The 18606-nt window shown below is 36.6% G+C and overlaps 4 protein-coding genes across 6 annotated transcripts; 3 read left to right on the top strand and 1 right to left on the bottom strand.

Annotated features, from left to right (window-relative positions):
• The first annotated feature begins 1638 nt into the window (after nt 1-1638).
• LOC105178050 (CBS / octicosapeptide/Phox/Bemp1 (PB1) domains-containing protein) lies at nt 1639-10395 on the top strand. 2 transcript variants are annotated; one of them, XM_020699018.2, is made up of 15 exons: nt 1639-2087; nt 3044-3206; nt 3448-3580; nt 3955-4125; nt 4873-4951; nt 5048-5161; nt 5260-5326; nt 5894-5999; nt 6063-6121; nt 7696-7802; nt 7883-8019; nt 8498-8580; nt 8666-8755; nt 9593-9613; nt 9864-10395. In XM_020699018.2, exons 1-15 carry the CDS (start codon nt 1936-1938, stop codon nt 10038-10040), a joined length of 1659 nt encoding a protein of 552 aa, XP_020554677.1. In that variant the 5' UTR covers nt 1639-1935; the 3' UTR covers nt 10041-10395. The 2 variants fall into 2 exon arrangements, with proteins under 2 accessions (XP_020554677.1, XP_011099699.1); XM_011101397.3 differs by lacking the exon at nt 9593-9613 and having other exon boundaries at nt 1642-2087.
• A 141-nt stretch (nt 10396-10536) lies between these two features.
• Nucleotides 10537-18264, top strand: LOC105178052 (pentatricopeptide repeat-containing protein At5g14080). 2 transcript variants are annotated; one of them, XM_088885237.1, is made up of 4 exons: nt 10537-13042; nt 13132-14099; nt 14214-14322; nt 17991-18264. In XM_088885237.1, exons 1-2 carry the CDS (start codon nt 11365-11367, stop codon nt 13401-13403), a joined length of 1950 nt encoding a protein of 649 aa, XP_088741363.1. In that variant the 5' UTR covers nt 10537-11364; the 3' UTR covers nt 13404-14099; nt 14214-14322; nt 17991-18264. The 2 variants fall into 2 exon arrangements, with proteins under 2 accessions (XP_088741363.1, XP_011099702.1); XM_011101400.3 differs by lacking the exon at nt 17991-18264 and having other exon boundaries at nt 14214-14470.
• LOC148786991 (uncharacterized) lies at nt 13414-13940 on the bottom strand. Its single transcript, XM_088885032.1, has 3 exons — nt 13822-13940; nt 13681-13778; nt 13414-13580 (listed from the first exon to the last, which is right to left on the bottom strand). Exons 1-3 carry the CDS (start codon nt 13938-13940, stop codon nt 13414-13416), a joined length of 384 nt encoding a protein of 127 aa, XP_088741158.1.
• LOC105178051 (putative aspartic proteinase GIP2) lies at nt 16157-17605 on the top strand. Its single transcript, XM_011101398.3, has one exon. The coding sequence runs from the start codon at nt 16159-16161 to the stop codon at nt 17458-17460; it is 1302 nt and encodes a 433-aa protein (XP_011099700.3). The 5' UTR covers nt 16157-16158; the 3' UTR covers nt 17461-17605.
• Nucleotides 18265-18606: the final 342 nt, after the last annotated feature.

Below are 18606 nucleotides of genomic sequence, written 5' to 3'. Positions count from 1 at the left end.
ATATTTGTGTATTTTTGTCTAAGGTTATTGATAAAATGGCTAAAATGAGCATAACGCTATTAGAATAAAATAAATTGTTATTTCTTGATATATTTTAAAATTTTAACATAATGATTATTTCTAGTCGTATAATTTATAACAATAAATATGCCCAATATTTTCTTTATTTAACTATAATAATATTAATTATTAAATAATGAAGTATTTTCTCTTTTTTCGAATGTTAATTAGAAAAATTTAAATAGTAAAAACATCTTAGAGAGAGAAAGTGCGTGTGCATGTGTCAGTGACCTCACCTTATGAAATTAACCAGCAATAAGGGTATATTTGATGCATATATATATTATAAATAGACATTAATTTTATAAATTAAATTCATATCAACAAAAGAATATCTTAAAATACATATAGATTGCGCATAACAAAAGTCGTACTTTATAAAGATTTTCAGCAATATTTTTTTTGTTATTTTTTAAAATATTTGTATGCTTACATAAATGGGTGAATTATAAGTTATATAATAAATAAAAAAATAAAATTAAACATTGAAACATAAATAGAAAATAAAAAATAAGTAAGAACCATTAATAATAGTGTAGATAGTAAAATATAGATAATATAAATTATAATTTAACCAGTGTAAATTAGACCATTTATAGAATAACACATATATTTTTCACATTTACATTTTTATTTAAAAACTACATCAATAAATTATTTATATTTTTATTTATCATGAATCTATCTATTTATTATTAATATCAAGTAAGTTTTTCTTTCTTTTTTATTCAATATTTTTATCTTTTTTCTCTCTCCTATTTTTCTTCATTTTCCTTATGGTATTTTAGATTTTCATTTACTCATTATAAAGTTTTACAAAAAAATTAGTTTCATATAAACAATCTTAATTATTTTATTTTTGAAAATCTAAGCACACACACCGAAGGTGGCAAAAACACTTTAATAATAATAAAAAATAGTAAATTACAACAAGTTTTCCTGAAATTTGACATAATCACAAATACTCGCTCATTGTTAATATTTTCTGATTTTAACGGCCGTCAAACAACTGATTAAATCCGTTCACTTCTATTAGACCTTCATCCATTTTTTATGCCGAACTGACCAAAATGCTTTTGTAAATTATGAATTATAATTTAATTTTTTTTAAATTTTTTATGGACTTAAGTTGATATTTTAATTTTATAATTTTTTATCCACCTTGTTTGCTTTTCTAAAGATTTTTTACTGTTTATTTTTAAAAATATAAAAAGAGTAAAATTGATAATTTCGAACATTCATTTAAAAATTATATAATTTTATTAAATAATAATAAAAATATTGATAAAATTTTTAATAATAAAAAATATTTATAATTATGTTAAATTTGTGATGGTGATCTAACGAAAAAACAAAATAGTAAAAGACAAAGCGTGAGACCCCCGAAAGGGAAAAACAAAACAAAACAATATAGGAATGAGTTTTCCTTCTTCACACATAATTTGTAGTCTACGACGCACTCCACACTAACAAGAAAACACGCACACAAAGAATTGATTGGAGAAGAGCTGACAGCCGCAGGATGTAATAAACAAATCCAAACAAAGACACTCGCATCTTCAACACCACAACGATTACTCTCTCTCTCTCTCTCTCTCTCTATATTATAAAACCAAAACAAAAGCGAAAGTAAAACACATTTGAAATCCCACACCAGACCCACGCAGCCACGTTCCTCTGACTCTCTCGGTTCTCATCGGAGAAGGTCGAGAAGAGGAGGAGAGCAGAGGGATAGGGCGGCCCCGACTGCTCCAGCCCTAACCTCTCTTTTGATTTGATTTATTGGAATCCTTATGCTCGTCGTAATCGCGGTGGTATAAGAAAATATAATTGACGTAGATTTTATTTTTGTTTTACGTATAATTAAGAAGGAAGATGAGTGGTCCGCCGGCTCCGCCGGCTCCGAGACGCAACAGTGTGGCCCAGAGGCGCAGTTCCTCTTCCGTGAAGAAGTCGTCGGCGGCTTCTTCTGAGAACGGCTCCGTCAGTAATGGGGCCAATGCTAAGCCGTCCTCCCCTTCCAACTCGTAAGCTTCCCACAGATAGATTACCTGTTTATATTATTCATATATGGTTCATTGTTTTTTTTTTTGTTTTTTTGGATGGAGATTTGAGTTTGATTATTGATATGTTTGGGTAGACGTATATTGGGACTTGAAGGTGAAAGTCAAAATCGTTGTACAGGATGAGGTTTTAGTGGGAAACGTTCATTTGCTCGAAGCCCGTGTTACATGCAAGATTTGGAATAGTAGTTAACTGGAAGAACACTGATTATTAGAGAGTGAGATGAGAAGCACTGCAGCTTTTGTGTAATCTATTTTAGATAAAAGGTACTGAAGAATTGGAATTGATTTAGAGGATTGGTGCTACTGCTTAATTAGTAAAATACAGATACCATAAAATTTCTCCTATAATTTTGGCAGGCCATGTCGTTTTGTCGCATGCACCCTAAAACGCTTGCTTTGAGTGGAATTTGACTGAGACGACCAAATTGCCCTTGATTGAATGTGGATTATGCATACATGATCTTCTCTAATGGGGCAAAATGGTGAAATTGGCCTTTTCTATGAAGGTGCTATCTCTTGATTGTATTGTGTTTGCATGTATGGTATATGGAAGTATGGACATTTACGGGACAATCACCCCTTCTCTCCTTTACCTTTGTGCTTGGACCTGTGCTGTGTCTCATTTTGTTGAACTTTTATGCTTAGGATTTATTATGATTTCTTATATATGTATGTGTATTTAAGTGATCATGTGTATGCTTTTATATGTGTTGTCTTACACCATTTGATTACATTATGTTCGAACAGTTTTTTTATCTAGTATATCAAGTTGATAGACTTTCGGTTACCATTATTTACTTGTCATTTTCTGTACCTATATACTTGGATGTTTACTCAAACTCAATTGGTAACTTGTATGGAACCCATATGATCTGGGATCGACTGTGTTTGGTTTGCGTGTGTTCATGCATGTCTAGTGTTGCGGAGAGGACGGTGAAGAAACTCCGGTTATCTAAGGCACTTACAATTCCTGAGGGGACGACAGTGTTGGATGCCTGTAGAAGGATGGCAGCCAGGCGCGTGGATGCTGTTCTGCTTACCGATGCTAATGCCTTGCTTTCTGGAATTGTTACTGATAAGGTACTCATATCATGGGCATTCTGAACGAAATTCTGTTTTTCTGCTTCATTCTTCTGTTTGTTTTTAGTTCTTTCGTTTATCAGTTTTCTTAAGTGGAAGCAAAACGGAGAAAGGATTCGAAGATGATGGTGCTGCATATGCTAATGAGATGAACTTAAACTGATCCTTATGCTTTTTTGCAATTATTGAGATGGAATGTGCAGCAGTATCAATTTAATTTTACTGAAACTCTTGTGCGCAGGACATAGCAACCAGGGTAATAGCTGAGGAATTGAGGCCCGAGCAGACAGTAATTTCAAAAGTGATGACTAGAAATCCTATTTTTGTGAACGCAGACTCTTTGGCTATTGAGGCTTTGCAGAAGATGGTCCAAGGTTGATATTTTCCATGCCTTGTTTGCTTCGGGAGTATTTCTATGCTGTTTGCCCAGAAATTATGATTTGGTAGTGAACTAGAGCTTAGGTATTTGGCTGTGCATGCAAGTATTTAAGCATTGATTAAAATTGTTGTAAGAATGGCCAACTTTAGCAAGTTATTATGTTAACCTCCCTTCAGGTTTGATGCTGTAACCCTTCCTCTTTCTAATTCATCTGATACTTTGCTTTGTCCAGAAACACAAATGCGGCTGATATTTTGCTTCGTTCAAAAGCACAAATGTTCATTGCTAATTACTTCTTTTACTGTTCGCATTTTTATTGACATATTTGTTACTTATAATTACTGTTCACTGATTTATTTTCTTTAACAGGGAAATTCCGGCACCTCCCTGTTGTTGAGAATGGTGAAGTTATAGCACTGTTAGATATCACAAAATGCCTATATGATGCTATATCAAGAATGGAGAAGGCTGCTGAGCAGGGAAGTGCTATTGCAGCTGCAGTTGAAGGTGTAGAACGCCAATTTGGAAGCAATTTCTCCGGTTAGTTCCAAATTCAATGTTTATTTGCTATTGATATTGGTTTCTATATTAGGATGATAAACTATATTTTTCCAAACGACAAAGAAAAATAAAATTATCCCTTCAGTGTTAGAGAAGTAATTCTGACTTGCAGTTCTTCATTTCCTTGCAAATCCTATATTCTTGTGAAGGTTGATTAATTTGCAAGTGATTTTTGCTGTCAGTAAGGTCCATTTTCTTTCTATCTGCATGAAGGAAGCCCTTGGGTGATTGTAGAGTTGACTCACACAACATCCTTTACACTTTGCATCAGCATATTATGAACTTGCAAATATTAAACTTTAATAGGGTAAAAATTACCTATTCTGGGACATGCCTTTCGTTTGTTCATTATAATGCTTCATTGTTGCAAATGGAAGTAGTGAAAGGAATATAATAGAAAAATTGATGATTGTGCCTTGTCTATCCTTATGGTTCTTCTAGGATCTTATATGAAATCAGTGCAACAACTCAGCATAAACTGGCCTGGAAAATTGTTGCAGCTAAACTGCATTTCGGAGATACTTAAGCCCAACGCTCAATGTAGTAGACTAGTGCCAATTTAATCCATATAATAAGTTTAAAGCAGCTCATACTAGCTATGTATTAGTTTTTGCAGTTTACAGCATTTCATAAATTTTCATGTTCATTGTATCGTCTAGTATTGTCTTTCTGTTTGCATAACATCGAATACTGATAAAAAACTTTCATTCTTTCTTTGCCTTTCAGCACCATCAGCTTTGATAGAAACACTTAGGGAACGCATGTTCAAGCCTTCTCTATCCGCTATCATCTCCGAAAATTCTAGGTAAATTGTACTTGCTGAGGATCTTCCTCTCTGTGATGCTACAGTTTCCCTGACATTGTTTTCGCTACTAAGTCTGTAATATTGTCACGTCTTCAGGGTTGCAACTGTATCTCCTCAAGATCCTGTTTATGTTGCTGCTAAAAGAATGCGTGAATTACGGGTCAATTCAGTTCTTGTTATGACAGGAAACAGTATGCAGGGGATTCTCACGTATAATCTTTTGATCAGAAAACTTGCTTGCTCTAAAATGATATGTGGTCTTCTGCAAATGATTAAGCTCATGTTTAAATTTTGGAAATTTGTTTCAGCTCAAAAGATATACTCATGCGAGTTGTGTCCCAAAACCTTTCTCCTGAGCTAACTCTAGTGGAGAAGGTATGCCAGCTTCTTTTACTTTCATGGTTCTTATCAAATATGCAGCATGCTTCTCTCATATTGCATCAATTACTTGACTAACTTTTATGCTTTTGCCCCTCATTCTAAATGGAAAGTTATTATGAGGCTTTATTTCCAGCTTACTTAGCACTATTTTTATCAGATGAATCATATAACTTTCTGACAGATTTCTTTAACATTGAAGCAATTTTGATAGTTGTTTTCTTGGTTTGCCCATTTCGGAATTACTTGTGTGGATGCATGACTAGTAAATTATTCTTAATTTGCTGTGTGTTTGTAATCTCTAATTGTTGATGTCATGAAACTCATAGCTCAGTCTATGGTCCCCCGCCCCTTGGTCTTTATTTTGAGCTTGTTGTGACTGTGGTGGGATTATTTCTGCACTTTTCTTCTTGACTACGAAGAGTACTAGTGATTCCCCTTTCACAAATTTAATTTCATGGATCTAATGAAATAGTTTCCTTAACTTTCACCTGATTATCATGGTTGTTGGTTAAGATGTCTCTGTTAACTTATTGTGCTTTCATGCCACTTCCTTTTCTCAAGGTAATGACGCCTAACCCTGAATCTGCGGCGCTGGAGACAACAATTCTTGAGGCATTGCATATCATGCATGATGGGAAATTTTTGCATCTTCCTGTTGTTGACAAAGGTGAGTACTACATTAAATTCTCTTTTCCATTCTCAAAAATTTTTAACATTATTTTCTTGGCAGATGGAGGCATTGCTGCCTGTCTGGATGTTTTGCAGATAACTCATGCAGCAATTTCTATGGTAAAGTTCTTTTCTGTTGATTGCCACATCACGCCCCCTTAAATTTTTGGCGTAGTGACTTGTACTCAACTAGTGATTGATACACCTCTAAATTTACTGATAGAAGCTTTTTAACATAAACTGCATAGTGTATACTACCTAACAATTCTTGGTGAGATGAGAACTTTGCCTACTCACATGTATACCCTATCCTAAGCACTCTCTTGGTTTTCTTGTCCTGAAATAATGTTCTGATAACCTAAGAGGACTCTTTCAGACGTGGAACTGAATACTTATCTTGTCCGAAGTGGCTGCATACTAGTCAAGGGGTACTGGTTTATATATATATATATATTTATATTCTGATTTTGAGGGATGAAAATGTCAATCAGAATTTATGCTGTCCTCGTCAACCTGTGTATAAAACATACTGCTAAGTTTTGGATTCATCTTTCTATTTGGCATTTTCAATATAAAAAAAGCGTAAAATACAATAATAAGTTGTCGTGAGATTTGACATAATTACAAATACCCTTCGTTGTTTGGAGGATTACCAATGCCCCCCAAATTACTGACAGCTTAACAATTTAGGTTTTTATCCAATTTTTGTGTGTGAAGTGATTAAAACGCCCTTGTGGGCTATAAATTATAATTTTATTTATTTATTAAAATTTTTCTGTAGTGTTTTCATCGAATAAGTGGATAATTTTTTTACAATATTTCAAATTTTCCATCCACTTTTTTTACATTTTTTTTTAAAAAGAAAAAATTACAGCAAGGCAAAAAGTTGAAAATTCTGGACCTCCATTAAAAGATTACATAATTTCATCAAATATGAGGAGGGTATTTATAAATTTTCAAAGGTATTCGTAATTATACCAAACCTAAGGAGAACTTGTTGTAATTTACACTAAAAGGAAATGTTTGTTTCTCTCATTTTCTATTTGAATTTTTTCCAAGAACATTTAAGAATATAAAACTTGTTGCAACCCCTTTCTTCAGAGGCTTACACCTCATTTTTAGAAAGTAAGGTTCTATTTTGAAAAAGACACTCTTTGTTTCCAGTTGAGAACAAGTAAAACAAACATATTTTTCAAAATGTAATGTCCAATCAATCTGTGCACCCAATTGGTTCAACTTTTCAACTCCCAAAAGCATTTTCATTTCAGAGTTCACTCATTCTCCAAGGGAAATGTATTTCAGTCTGAAAAATAAGTTAATCCAAATATAGTGCATGTTTCTGCATTTGCACATTATTGATATACAACTAAATGTATCAGTGCTCTTACAAATTCTTTTTGATCATCATTAACTTTGTAAGGGTAATTAATTACGTTATCTACAATGACCCTGATCTTGTATCTCTCCACTTTTGCTTTATGTTCTAGGATAGAGAAGGGAAAGTTCTGTCAAGATAAGTGTATCTTTACTGTCTGCATGTTTGTCGGATTATGAGCTCCCCGAAACTTGCCACTTGTATTGACAAATTACTGGTATTTGCTAACGCAAACAAAGTAGATTAATGGACATGGTAGTGTGTTGTATATATTTCTTGATGGAGGGAAGAATTAAGTTCCTTTAGTTTTTCTCTCAAGGTTGAAAGTAGCTCCGGGACTGGTAATGATATTGCAAATACAGTGTTGCAAAATTTCTGGGATTCAGCACTTAATTTGGAGCCCCCGGATGATTTTGACACTCACAGGTATTACTCTACTTTTCTTGTTAATTATCTTGATTATTGGGATGTTTGTATACTGATCTTTCTTGCTCGTTTTTATACAGTGAAATGTCTATGCCCCAATATGCGACATCAGAGGGTGTAGAACAAGCCAAGTCTGCCTACCCTTCTCTTGGTCTTGGGAATTCATTTTCTTTCAAATTCAAGGACCAAAAAGGGCGTGTGCACCGATTTAATTTTGGTCAGTGTGCAATGCTAGTATGGTTATTATTCACTAATATCTTCAGTTGTTACCCATCTTCTGACGCATGTTTGATCTGTGATTATTTGGAGCGTCTTATCTTTAGTTCTTAGAGTGATCTTTATGAATAAGTGCCATCAAATCATCTAGCTGTGTGGAGGCCTAAAAATTTGGGTCCTTTAAAAGAGAGCATGTACCAGAATGTGACGATAGGGACCAGCAATACTAAAGACAGCGCATTGTTGCTGATGGTGCTTTATTAAATGGAACTTCAAACAAACAATCATATATACTAATCGAAAGATTGTCAGGCACGAAACTATCTCATGCTGCTGGTCCTGATATGGAGATACGTGTCATCTCATGATTGAGTTCAATGAAGAAAGCAAAAGAATACATTCAAGCTTAATGAAGAAACTCAATAGAAGATTTTCTGTTTACTCTAATGCTTTAATCTTCTCTCTGTCTTTCCCACCAGGCACGGACAGTTTATCTGAACTTGTTTCTGCTGTTATGCAACGGGTGGGTGCATCCAGTGATCAAAGTTGCCCCCAACTTCTGGTGGGTATATAAGCATATAGAAAATTCCTCGTTATTTGCTTTTCAATGAGAAGTTTCTTAATGCCCTTTCTGTATTATCTTCTAGTATGAAGATGATGAAGGTGATAAAGTTCTCCTCACAACAGATGGAGATCTTCTTAGTGCTGTAACCCATGCAAGATCAGCAGGACAAAAGGTGAGAGTGGTTGTTTCCCTGTATGTTTTCTTATTTACAGAATATGATAAACTGTGAAATAATCTGGGAGTTGACATACACCTGAGAGCTGGGTGATATTGGAGGAACATTGTAAAGATATCCATGATCTAATATTGAGCTTTTACTTACCTTTTAAAGAAGAAAGTTTAGAACATTCCCACGATGATGATCTAGTAAATTTTGTTCTTTGAAATTTTTATTCAGCTCACTCACCAAGGATACTATAACAAGAGAAAGTGCAGGATGTTATTGTCTCTGTTGATAGCATTCAACATGCTGATCGACTTGAGACAACTTGAATCTGAAATCCTCCAGAGCCATAAATGTCTATATATATGTGTATATAAATATATATATATATATTGTTCTCTAAAACTTTTATCATGATATTGTGCTTTGGATATTCTACAAAATGATGTGCCATTTGCCCCTTGTCTTGGGTCACAAACCCCACCAGAAGCTCGGCCAAAGCTCTTCGCCTCTTAACTGTGGGATCAGTATAGTTACAGTAATCAGCATCTTTAGTATGCTTTTCTTTGCAGCTGGCTTAGAGTTGTCTGCTTTGGTATGTCAGCTCACATCTCTTAGGTTTCCATTTTGCTACTTATGAGTTGCAGTTTTCAAATTATTTACCTTCCTTGATTGAAGTACACAGAGAGTTACAAGAACCTTATAAATTCTATCATAGGCCATTATGTTGCCAAAACTAAAAGGAGTTGACATTTCGCGACACTACCTCTAGTATTGCACTAATGCAGAGATGCTAATACAGCACCTGCTGGGCAAGTTATTAACTTAAGCTTGGTAAATGTACAGGGAATTTCAAAGTGTCAGCAGGTACCATTTTGCTACAACATGAATACTTTCTCCAATCCCTATCTTGGAAAAGTGAATCAGCTTTCATTACATGCTTCTCGCTCTTCATCTCCCATGTGTCCTTCGGTGACTAGCGTGGATATATTGCTGATAAAAATACCATCCGTTTGTTATGATATTGTTTTCTTTTACACCGGAGCTTCCATTCACTCTGTTGCATCGCCAACTTTTCGCCATCATGATTTCCTGATGTCATGTCTTATTTTACCAGATTTTGAGGTTACATTTGGAGTACTATGATTCAAGTCAAGAAACGACGAAGCCCTCATCCGATACTGTAGTTGCCGAGAAAGGTGGGGCGGCTTCTCTCCACTACGGGATTTTTGCAGGAGCAGTTGCTCTGACAAGCATTGGGGTATTGGTCTACCTGAAGCGCTCAACATTATGATGTAGCATGTAGTGTTTGGTGCATAGTTGAATCATGTTGTAGCAAGCAGCTGCAGTTCTCGTTACCATCAAATGATTCAATGTTCCAGTAAGAAGGGAGAAAAGCAAAAAGCGAGTGAAAGGAATAATTCAAGACCTCAAAAGCTGGCAAAGTTCGATGATTTTGTGTTCACTTCATGTTCATAAGCAAATGTAGATGGTTTAGAAATAATTGGTAGTCCAGAGCCTCTGGACTCTCTGTCGGCAAGAAACATGTCATCCCACCGATGATGCTTGCTGATTTGGAATTATCAGTTTCTCAATGTATTGCAGCTGTATTCTGAGTTGATATTTAACTTTAGTTTTGATCGCTGAAATCATCTTCACCTTACAATTGCACACAATACATACTGGGAAACTCAAAAGGCCATGGGCGTTTTTAAGGCACATCAAAATTGCAGTGGACATCCTACTACTGCTGGGAAAATACGCACACAATCATGCTGAAATAATTCTCCAGCAAAGTGTATAACACATGGCAATGACTGGATGCTTTGCTGGGAAATATTGAAACATGATCGGTTGTTTATTTTCCCAATAGTTGGGGGATGTCCACTGCAATTTCGATGTGCCTTAAAAATGTCCATGGCCCTTGAGTTGCATAGTGTATATTGTGTGCAAATCTTGGGCAAATTTTCTTGTATTTGTACTTAGTCATTAATGCAAGGTTGTAGTTTCTATAGTTTCCTTAAATGTATTTTTTATGAGCCTTAAGAGTGATAAAATCATAGGAAGTAGTTGCTTTTCTATATCTTTAATCAAGCTTTTTTTTACCATGGGGAAATGAAGCTCTAGAAAACAGTGTACGCGCCGTCCCATTCAGAGTCAAAGAGAGGAATAGGGTAAAGTGCTACCAATCTTATTTTCTATGAACTCTGAGCTATGAATTAGGAGCTAGATGTTAGAGTTAGCAGCTCTGAGTTCTGAGCTAGTAGTTTCTTTTGAGTTATTGAGCTTTGCAAATTTTGTGTTGTTTATATTCATGCCGTAATATGTGCATGTAACCCTAAAACTATATGGAACACGAGGACTTGAGTAGAGTAGCGTGAGAGTTAACTGATTGTGTGTAAACCAGAACGCATGGTGGACGAAAAAATTTGATGCAGCGAAAAACCATGTGAAAATTGTACTTCCCTTGAAATTTCCAGTAGCTTGAGGATGCAATCTGCCAATGATATGCTATTTGGAGGGTTGGAAAATGCTATTTGTAAAATTTAAGAGCGGACTGTGCAAATTCGATGTAATTTAAGGGTGCGAAATGCTATTACCTTAAATTTGTCGATCTCATGCTCACGCACAGGGGTGTTATGAGACGGTCGGTGACTGAGTTTGCCGGAGTGATTAGCAGAGCACTGCTCGCCGTGTCCAATCAAACGCTACCAACGCGGCCATGGGCACCGTCGCTAGAGCAAACCCTCCACCAACTCGGCTGCCGGGACTCACTGAGTCCGGTCCTTGTTGCCCGAGTTATCGACCCGTTCCTCCTCAATCATCACTCCCTCGCTTTTGGGTTCTTCAACTGGGCGTCTCAACAACCGGGGTTCTCCCATACTTCCGCCACTTATCAATCCGTTATCAAGTCCCTCTCCGTTTCCCGCCAATTCAACTCCATTGATAAGCTGTTAAAACAAGTAAGGGTGCAAAAGATTATCCTTAGTCCCTCCGTTTATCGCTCGGTCATTGGTTCCCTTGTCGCCGGTAGGAGAACCCATGTGGCATTTTCGGTATTTTGTGATGTTGTATCTGTTGTTCCGGAGATTGGACCTGAAGTTTGTAATTTGCTTCTTGCGGTGTTGTCATCTGAAGGGATGATTAAGAGTGCCCGGAAGGTGTTTGATGAAATGATTAAGAAAGGTGTTCGGTTGAGTACTCTTGGTTTTGGGGTTTTTATATGGTGGGCTTGCAGAAATATGGGATTAGGTGAGATTTTGATTTTGTTGGATGACGCTAGGAAAGTTGATTGTTTGGGATTTGATGGGTCGATTATTGCGCTTTTGGTTGTTCATGGGTTGTGTGTGGAGTCCCGGGTGAAGGATGCAATATGTGCTTTGGAAGAGTTGAGAAAAAGAGAGTGTAAGCCTGATTTTATGGCGTACAGAATTGTTGCAGAGAAATTGCGTGAGATGGGAAACATAGTTGATGTAGAGATGATCTTGAAGAAGAAAAGGAAGTTAGGGGTGGCGCCAAGGGCTAATGATTATAGGGAATTTATTCTTCAGTTAGTTTCAGAGAGACTGATATGTGAAGCAAAAGATTTGGGTGAAGTGATTGTAAGCGGGAATTTTCCAATTGAGGATGATGTTCTCAATGTGTTGATAGGATCTGTGTCTTCTGTCGACTGTCTGCAAGCAGTTTCATTTTTGAGGTTCATGCTCAAGAAAGAAAGAATGCCGACTCTGCTAACGTTAACCAACTTGAGTGAAAATCTCTGCAAGCATGAAAAAGGAGAAGAACTAGTTGAAGTTTTCCAACTCTTGTCGACGAAAGAGTACTTCAGCAACTTGGAGAGTTACAATATAATGGTCTCCTTCCTCTGCAAGGCTGGAAGAGTTAAAGAAGGGTATCAGGTGCTTCAAGAGATGAAGAAGAAAGGTTTGAGCCCAGATGTTTCGTCTTACAATTCTCTTCTCGAAGCTTGCTGCAGGGAGGATCTAGTGCGACCTGCAAAACGGCTATGGGATGAGATGTTTGCAAGTGGTTGCTCTGGGAACTTGGAGAGTTACAAAATCCTGATTCAAAAATTTTCAGAAGTAGGCCAGGTTGAAGATGCTTGTCGCCTGTTCCACCACATGTTTGGGAAAGGGTTGGAACCTGATGAATCGATATACAAATTCCTCCTTCAAGGCCTTTGCCAGGAGAAAAACCTTGAAATGGCTCTGCATATCTTTCAGAAGTCAGTTGAACAGGATGCAACACTTGCAAACACGTTACTGAGTTCATTTCTTCTCTGCCTATGCAAAGAAGGTGACTTATCAACCCATACCTCTTACATATTGTGCTTGCTAAAAGATTTCTTGCTTTAAAGTTGAACTGATATATATATGTTCCCGCAGGTTTTCTTACCGCAGCTTCTAAACTACTGTGTGAGCTCACATGTGGTATAGGATGTCCAAAGTCCCATTTAACTTTGCTGAATTACTTGGCTGACATTGGAGAGCTTCCATTAGCCACTGAACACATACAATGCATTGCAGATAAGTCGCCCACACTGCTACATACTATTCAAACTGAATTAGCAGCGTCACTTTCATCATCATTAGAACCAGATTCAGCCCTTCGGTTGTCGAGGGAAATGGCCAAATTATCTATGCCTACTATAGTGTAGAGTCCTGGGGCTATCTTAATATCCAAATCCAATGAGTTGATGTCTTTAGATAGATACGCATAGTTCTTTGCTTCTGTTTCTTGAATTTGAGGCAGGAAAAAAACAGCTCAGTTGCACATACAACAGAGGCGACTCCAGCAGATGCAGGGTCTGCTGTCAATACTCTTGTCGCTGTCCCTTAATTTTTCATCTGTACCTTATGGTTTGTGGGATTGACTGCTGGTGCAGGATGGTTATGGCAATGATGCAGATGGAAGTGTGGCAGCAGAGAAGGAACTGGAGCTCTGGTGGGTCCGCTGGGTCCCAGTGAGGGCGAGAACAGAATCACCATTTCTTGATTTTCCAATGCTGAAGCTCTTGAGTTCGAGCAAAAATCTGAACTTTTGATCTTGAGTTCTAGGATTACCTCCACCTTTACAATGTGGTATCCTGGTACATTGAGTGAGGGTTTTCTGTTGAAAATGTGGGCAAAATTGAGAGAAATAATGAAAAAATGATGACGGAGATCATGTGGAGAAGATGACAGCCATGACCCATGTTCTTGGATCCAAAATCAGAGAAAAACTTTTCACTACCTTTTTTGGGGTGTAAAGTATCTCATATTACCTTTCTGCTTAAAACAAGTCAGGAACTAGAGAAGTTTGTTTCTGGATGGTATAACTGTTGCAGTAGAGAAGAAGGGCCTGTTTTATTCAAGTATGGTATTTTTTTCCTTTTAACTGTCAAAATAATGAATACTATTTGACCCTTCATTTGTTTCCTAATTAACACATTCTATGCATCGTGAATCTAAATCATTTTCCATCTCAGATTTACTGAAACTGGGTAGAGAAGACTTCTTTGAGGCCCGACATGGAAAGCAGGAATCGTTCGCTCTGGACAAATGGAGAGGAGAAAATCAGTAGACAAATGAATGCAGGTATGCTGTTTCCGGAATTTGTGTGTTCACTGCAAATTCTATCAGAGTAATTTTGTCTGAAATCTGTCTCTTATCAGTTGCTTGAATTGATGGATTGTATCGTTTGCAATATTCGGATGATATCAATATGATCATTTCTTATAGAGCATATTAAGCATTCATGTTTTCTTTTTACATTTAATAATCAAATTATAGAAGGTACAAATTTAAAAACTTGATATGCTACAAAATTAGGTTATTACAATCCACATGCAATCTGAAGTATTACTATGCTCATCACTAGCTCCCTTGTATTATGCTTCTGTGGATCAAACTGAAACATGAACTCATATGGATTAGCCATTTCCGTTTTCTTTTGAGAAAATTGGTTTGAGTGCATCATTATATAAAAAATGTTAACATCAAGAGTTAATTTAAAGTCAGCCACCAACCATTCAACCATCAACCATAAACATCTATTACAAAGTAGAAAAATAACTACTGTAGTACTGTGTAAAAAGTCATTGTTGATAGTAAAAATGATACACTACCATATTTTAATGGTACAACAGCCCCTATATTTCAAATTATAGTTTACTAATAAGAGCGCAGAGGTTGGCAATTTTTTGCCAATATGAATAATTATGGTTCTTGATTCTAATACAAATTATACGATTGTCAGACAAAATATTACGTCTCCACCATAAGAGGAAAATTGAATTGACATTCATATTAAGATAGAGATTTTGCTTAAATTTACATTTCTTTTTAATTGAAGATAATTAGGTATACTGTGTAGAAAATTTAATTGTGAATGCTTTTCTTCTTTTATTAGGTTCTTTATGGAGACTGTTCGAGCTTAAAATTATATGTCGTACAGATAGCTATGAGCCCTACTGTGATGCCAAGTGCAATATAAGTTCCATAGGACAATTTAAAGTCAGCACCAAATCATTCAGAAACAAAAAAATTCAGCACCAAGTTTTGCAATTATTTCAATTTCTGGCCCACTAATTTAAACAAGGAATATATTGGTCCTACAAAGTTTTGACTATTTCACGCGGAAAATTGATGATACATCATTCTGGAGAATATATTATTATATATTATAGTTTCGTGTTAAAGTACACGGATATCAGCAATCATAATTTAATACTTGCAAAAGCATAATTTCGGCTATAATAAATTCTCTATGTAAGAGAAGTCTTTTCTCAAGGAGGATCAAAGTTGATTTTCTAACTCCATAGGGACGTGAACTCGTACATCTCTTTCACCGAAACAATGTACCGCTGTTAGGCCACTTAATCGTCACCTGAAGGAAAGATTAGGTTCATTAGAGCAAATATTGAGGTTATTAGAGATGCAACCACTTGAGTATTAGTTATTATGTAAGTTGAATTCTAGACTTTTAAACTCCTTCTTGTGATATTAGTAATATAATCCTATTATGATTCGTGTCTGAAACTTGTCAGAATTTTTTGTTCTTTAAGTAAATTGGTTATATTACATTTTACACATTAATTATTGATGGGATTTGAACTCATGATCTAATAGTTATGAGACTTTAATTTTGCCAACTAAACTAGATTTTATTGGCAAATTCATCTGAATGTAAGTTGTTGAGTTTTAGACTTCTGACTTTTAATTGTTCATGATCTGATTAAGAAGTTTGACTTCAACCAGACAATATGAGATCTAAAAGATAAAGATGATTTGCTGGCATGCCATTCATAGTCAATTCAAAACAATACTGTAATATTCAAATCTCTCCTTAATAATATATCACAATAGTACATCAAGTACGTCCATAAATACATATCCAGGAGAGTATCTATCTGCATCACTCCTCCTCACACAATGGCCCCTTCCACTCTCTCAATCTTCCTTTTCTCCTTGTTGCTCTTGTCTCCCTTTTCAAATTCCCAGAGCCCTCCAAAACCCCAAGCCTTCATTTTCCCCATCAAGAAAGATGTCACAACCAATCAGTACTACACCACCATTCAGATAGGTTCCAGTGCCACCACCTTCAATGTTGTGATTGATCTTGGTGGCAAATTCCTCTGGTTCAACTCCCTTGACTACTTCAACGCCGCCTCCTCATACCGCCCAATCCTGTGCGGCACTCAGCAATGCAGGATCGCCAATGGAGTCGGCTGCGTCTTCTGCTTCTTGTCGCCTCCAGTGCCTGGATGCACCAACAACACGTGCTCTGACTACGCTCTGAACCCCTTCACCGGCACTCAGGGGTATAGCGGCTTGGGGCAGGACGTTCTGCGCGTGTATTCGACACGTGGTGACCAGTACAGGGTGAATGACTTCCCCTTCCAGTTCTCGGATCCCGTTTTACGAGAAGGCCTGGCTAGCCCCACTGCAGGGCTGATCGGCCTAGGTAGGACTAGGATTTCATTGCAGGCTCAGCTTGCATCTGCTTTCAAGATTCGCCAAAAGTTTGCTCTCTGTCTTCCATCTTCCGGAAATGACGGCAACATGATCATCGGTCAGGGGGCTTACAGCAGCCCCTTTCCAGAAATCTCTAAGTCACTATTGTCTACACCCCTGATCAGGAACCCTGTGAGCACTTTTGGGAATGAGCAGATAGGCAATTTGACAGTTGAGTACTTCATCGATGTCAAGTCCATCAGAGTTGGTGATAGGACTCTCTCTTTCAACAAAACACTGCTTTCGATTGACAAGAGTACAGGTGCTGGAGGCACGAGTATACGCACCGTTAGGCCATACACCGGCCTGCACAGATCAATATTGAATGCTTTGATCAAAGAGTTCGTGGAGGCGGCTGCGTCCAAGAACATCACAAGAGTGGCATCCGTGGCTCCTTTCGAGGCTTGCTTTGATTCAAAGACTGTTGGCAGCTCCAAGACAGGGCCTGATGTGCCGACTATCGATCTGGTTCTGCAGAGCAAGAATATTTACTGGAGGTTTTATGGCTCAAACTCAATGGTTCGAGTCAGCAACGATGTAATTTGCCTTGCTTTTGTCGATGGAGGATCGAACCTGACTGGACCAACAACCTCAGTAGTCGTGGGAGGACATCAACTGGAGAATCATCTGCTTGAGTTTGATGTGGCTGCTTCGAGGCTCCGGTTCAGCTCTTCGCTGTTGTTTCACGGTACAAGCTGTTCCCAGTTCAGAGCTTCCTAGGTTGAAAGTATTCAGTCGTTATGATCAAATTTTAGAATTTGTAATAAGGAATAATGTCCCGTATTTGATTAGTCAATGGTGGACTCAATGAAGTTGGTTTGATTGTTAAGTTAAATTAATAATATGTTGATTGAGTTTGTGCAAATCCGTGTCGTTATGTTATATATCAATGTTGTCTTATCAAACAATTCCCATTAACAAGAATGTAAATAAATTTACGCAAAATTTTATTTTTCATCCTGAAATTATAGGGATGCAACACTTTTCGTCCTTTTTAGTTGAAAAATTATATGCAATCTGCCTGATTCTTTATGACATGTTAGAAGAGATTCTTTGACTTCTAAAATACACCACTGCTAAACTGCAATAACTTTCTTACACAGATTTTTTGATTTATTTTTAATGGTTTCTTCCACTTTGCAGTGTTCAAAAACTTGCGTAGAAATGGTTTTGTTTGTCATTCCATGTTTTATCGCTGTTATTATGCCAATCTTGAATCGTTTTCTTCACAACATCGTTGTTGATCTCAGATTTTCTATAGTTGCTGACCGACTGTAGTTGTTGCATCCGCTTTTCCCTTGCGACTGATCCACACGGGGAAGACAACGGCGGAATGGCAGGCTACTGAAGAAGCATCTCTGATGACAATGGCTGAATGGGTTTTTGGTGTGCTAGACAATGAAACAGAACACAGCTCACAGATATGACATTTTAGCTTATTATAAGGTAGATACGTAATTTACACTTATTATCAAACCATTAATCATAAAAAAGTAAGAGTAAATACTATATTTGGTATGTTAAGTTTTCGCTTAAAATCACTTTCTCCCTCAATTTCATTTTCTGACTTCATTAGTTTTAAATTTTAATTTTTGTATCATTTTGGTCCCTTTAACTATTTTCCAACGACAATGTGGTCAGAGTTCGACTCTTTGGAGGGGGAAATGGTCAATAATTTATTTTATAATTTTAATTCCTTAAGTTTGTAAAATCATCAAATTAATCCTTTTTTAAATGAAAAAAAATAACTTTTTATATTTTTTTATGCTGATATATTGTAATTATCTTATGTGAACAATGAAAACTTTAAACTCTTGTGCACATAATAATAATAATAATAATAATAATATATTGCTTAACTTAAAA

Source organism: Sesamum indicum, linkage group LG9, assembly GCF_026168435.1.
Source record: "Sesamum indicum cultivar Baizhima isolate 11 linkage group LG9, ASM2616843v1, whole genome shotgun sequence".
Classification (NCBI taxonomy): Eukaryota; Viridiplantae; Streptophyta; class Magnoliopsida; order Lamiales; family Pedaliaceae; genus Sesamum; species Sesamum indicum.
This window is presented reverse-complemented; position numbering and strand designations above follow the sequence as displayed.

Excerpts from the sequence above, each read along its gene's own strand:
- LOC105178052 (XM_088885237.1), top strand. The coding sequence starts at position 11,365 with ATGCTCACGCACAGGGGTGTTATGAGACGGTCGGTGACTGAGTTTGCC. Across the intron at positions 13,043-13,131 it reads TCTCTGCCTATGCAAAGAAG|GTTTTCTTACCGCAGCTTCT; the intron begins GTGACTTATCAA and ends ATGTTCCCGCAG.
- LOC105178051 (XM_011101398.3), top strand. The coding sequence starts at position 16,159 with ATGGCCCCTTCCACTCTCTCAATCTTCCTTTTCTCCTTGTTGCTCTTG.
- LOC148786991 (XM_088885032.1), bottom strand. The coding sequence starts at position 13,940 with ATGGGTCATGGCTGTCATCTTCTCCACATGATCTCCGTCATCATTTTT. Across the intron at positions 13,779-13,821 it reads ATGTACCAGGATACCACATT|ATTTTTGCTCGAACTCAAGA; the intron begins GTAAAGGTGGAG and ends TCAAAAGTTCAG. Across the intron at positions 13,581-13,680 it reads GCGGACCCACCAGAGCTCCA|GGACAGCGACAAGAGTATTG; the intron begins GTTCCTTCTCTG and ends TGAAAAATTAAG.
- LOC105178050 (XM_020699018.2), top strand. The coding sequence starts at position 1,936 with ATGAGTGGTCCGCCGGCTCCGCCGGCTCCGAGACGCAACAGTGTGGCC. Across the intron at positions 3,207-3,447 it reads CTGGAATTGTTACTGATAAG|GACATAGCAACCAGGGTAAT; the intron begins GTACTCATATCA and ends TCTTGTGCGCAG. Across the intron at positions 6,122-7,695 it reads CTCATGCAGCAATTTCTATG|GTTGAAAGTAGCTCCGGGAC; the intron begins GTAAAGTTCTTT and ends TTTTCTCTCAAG.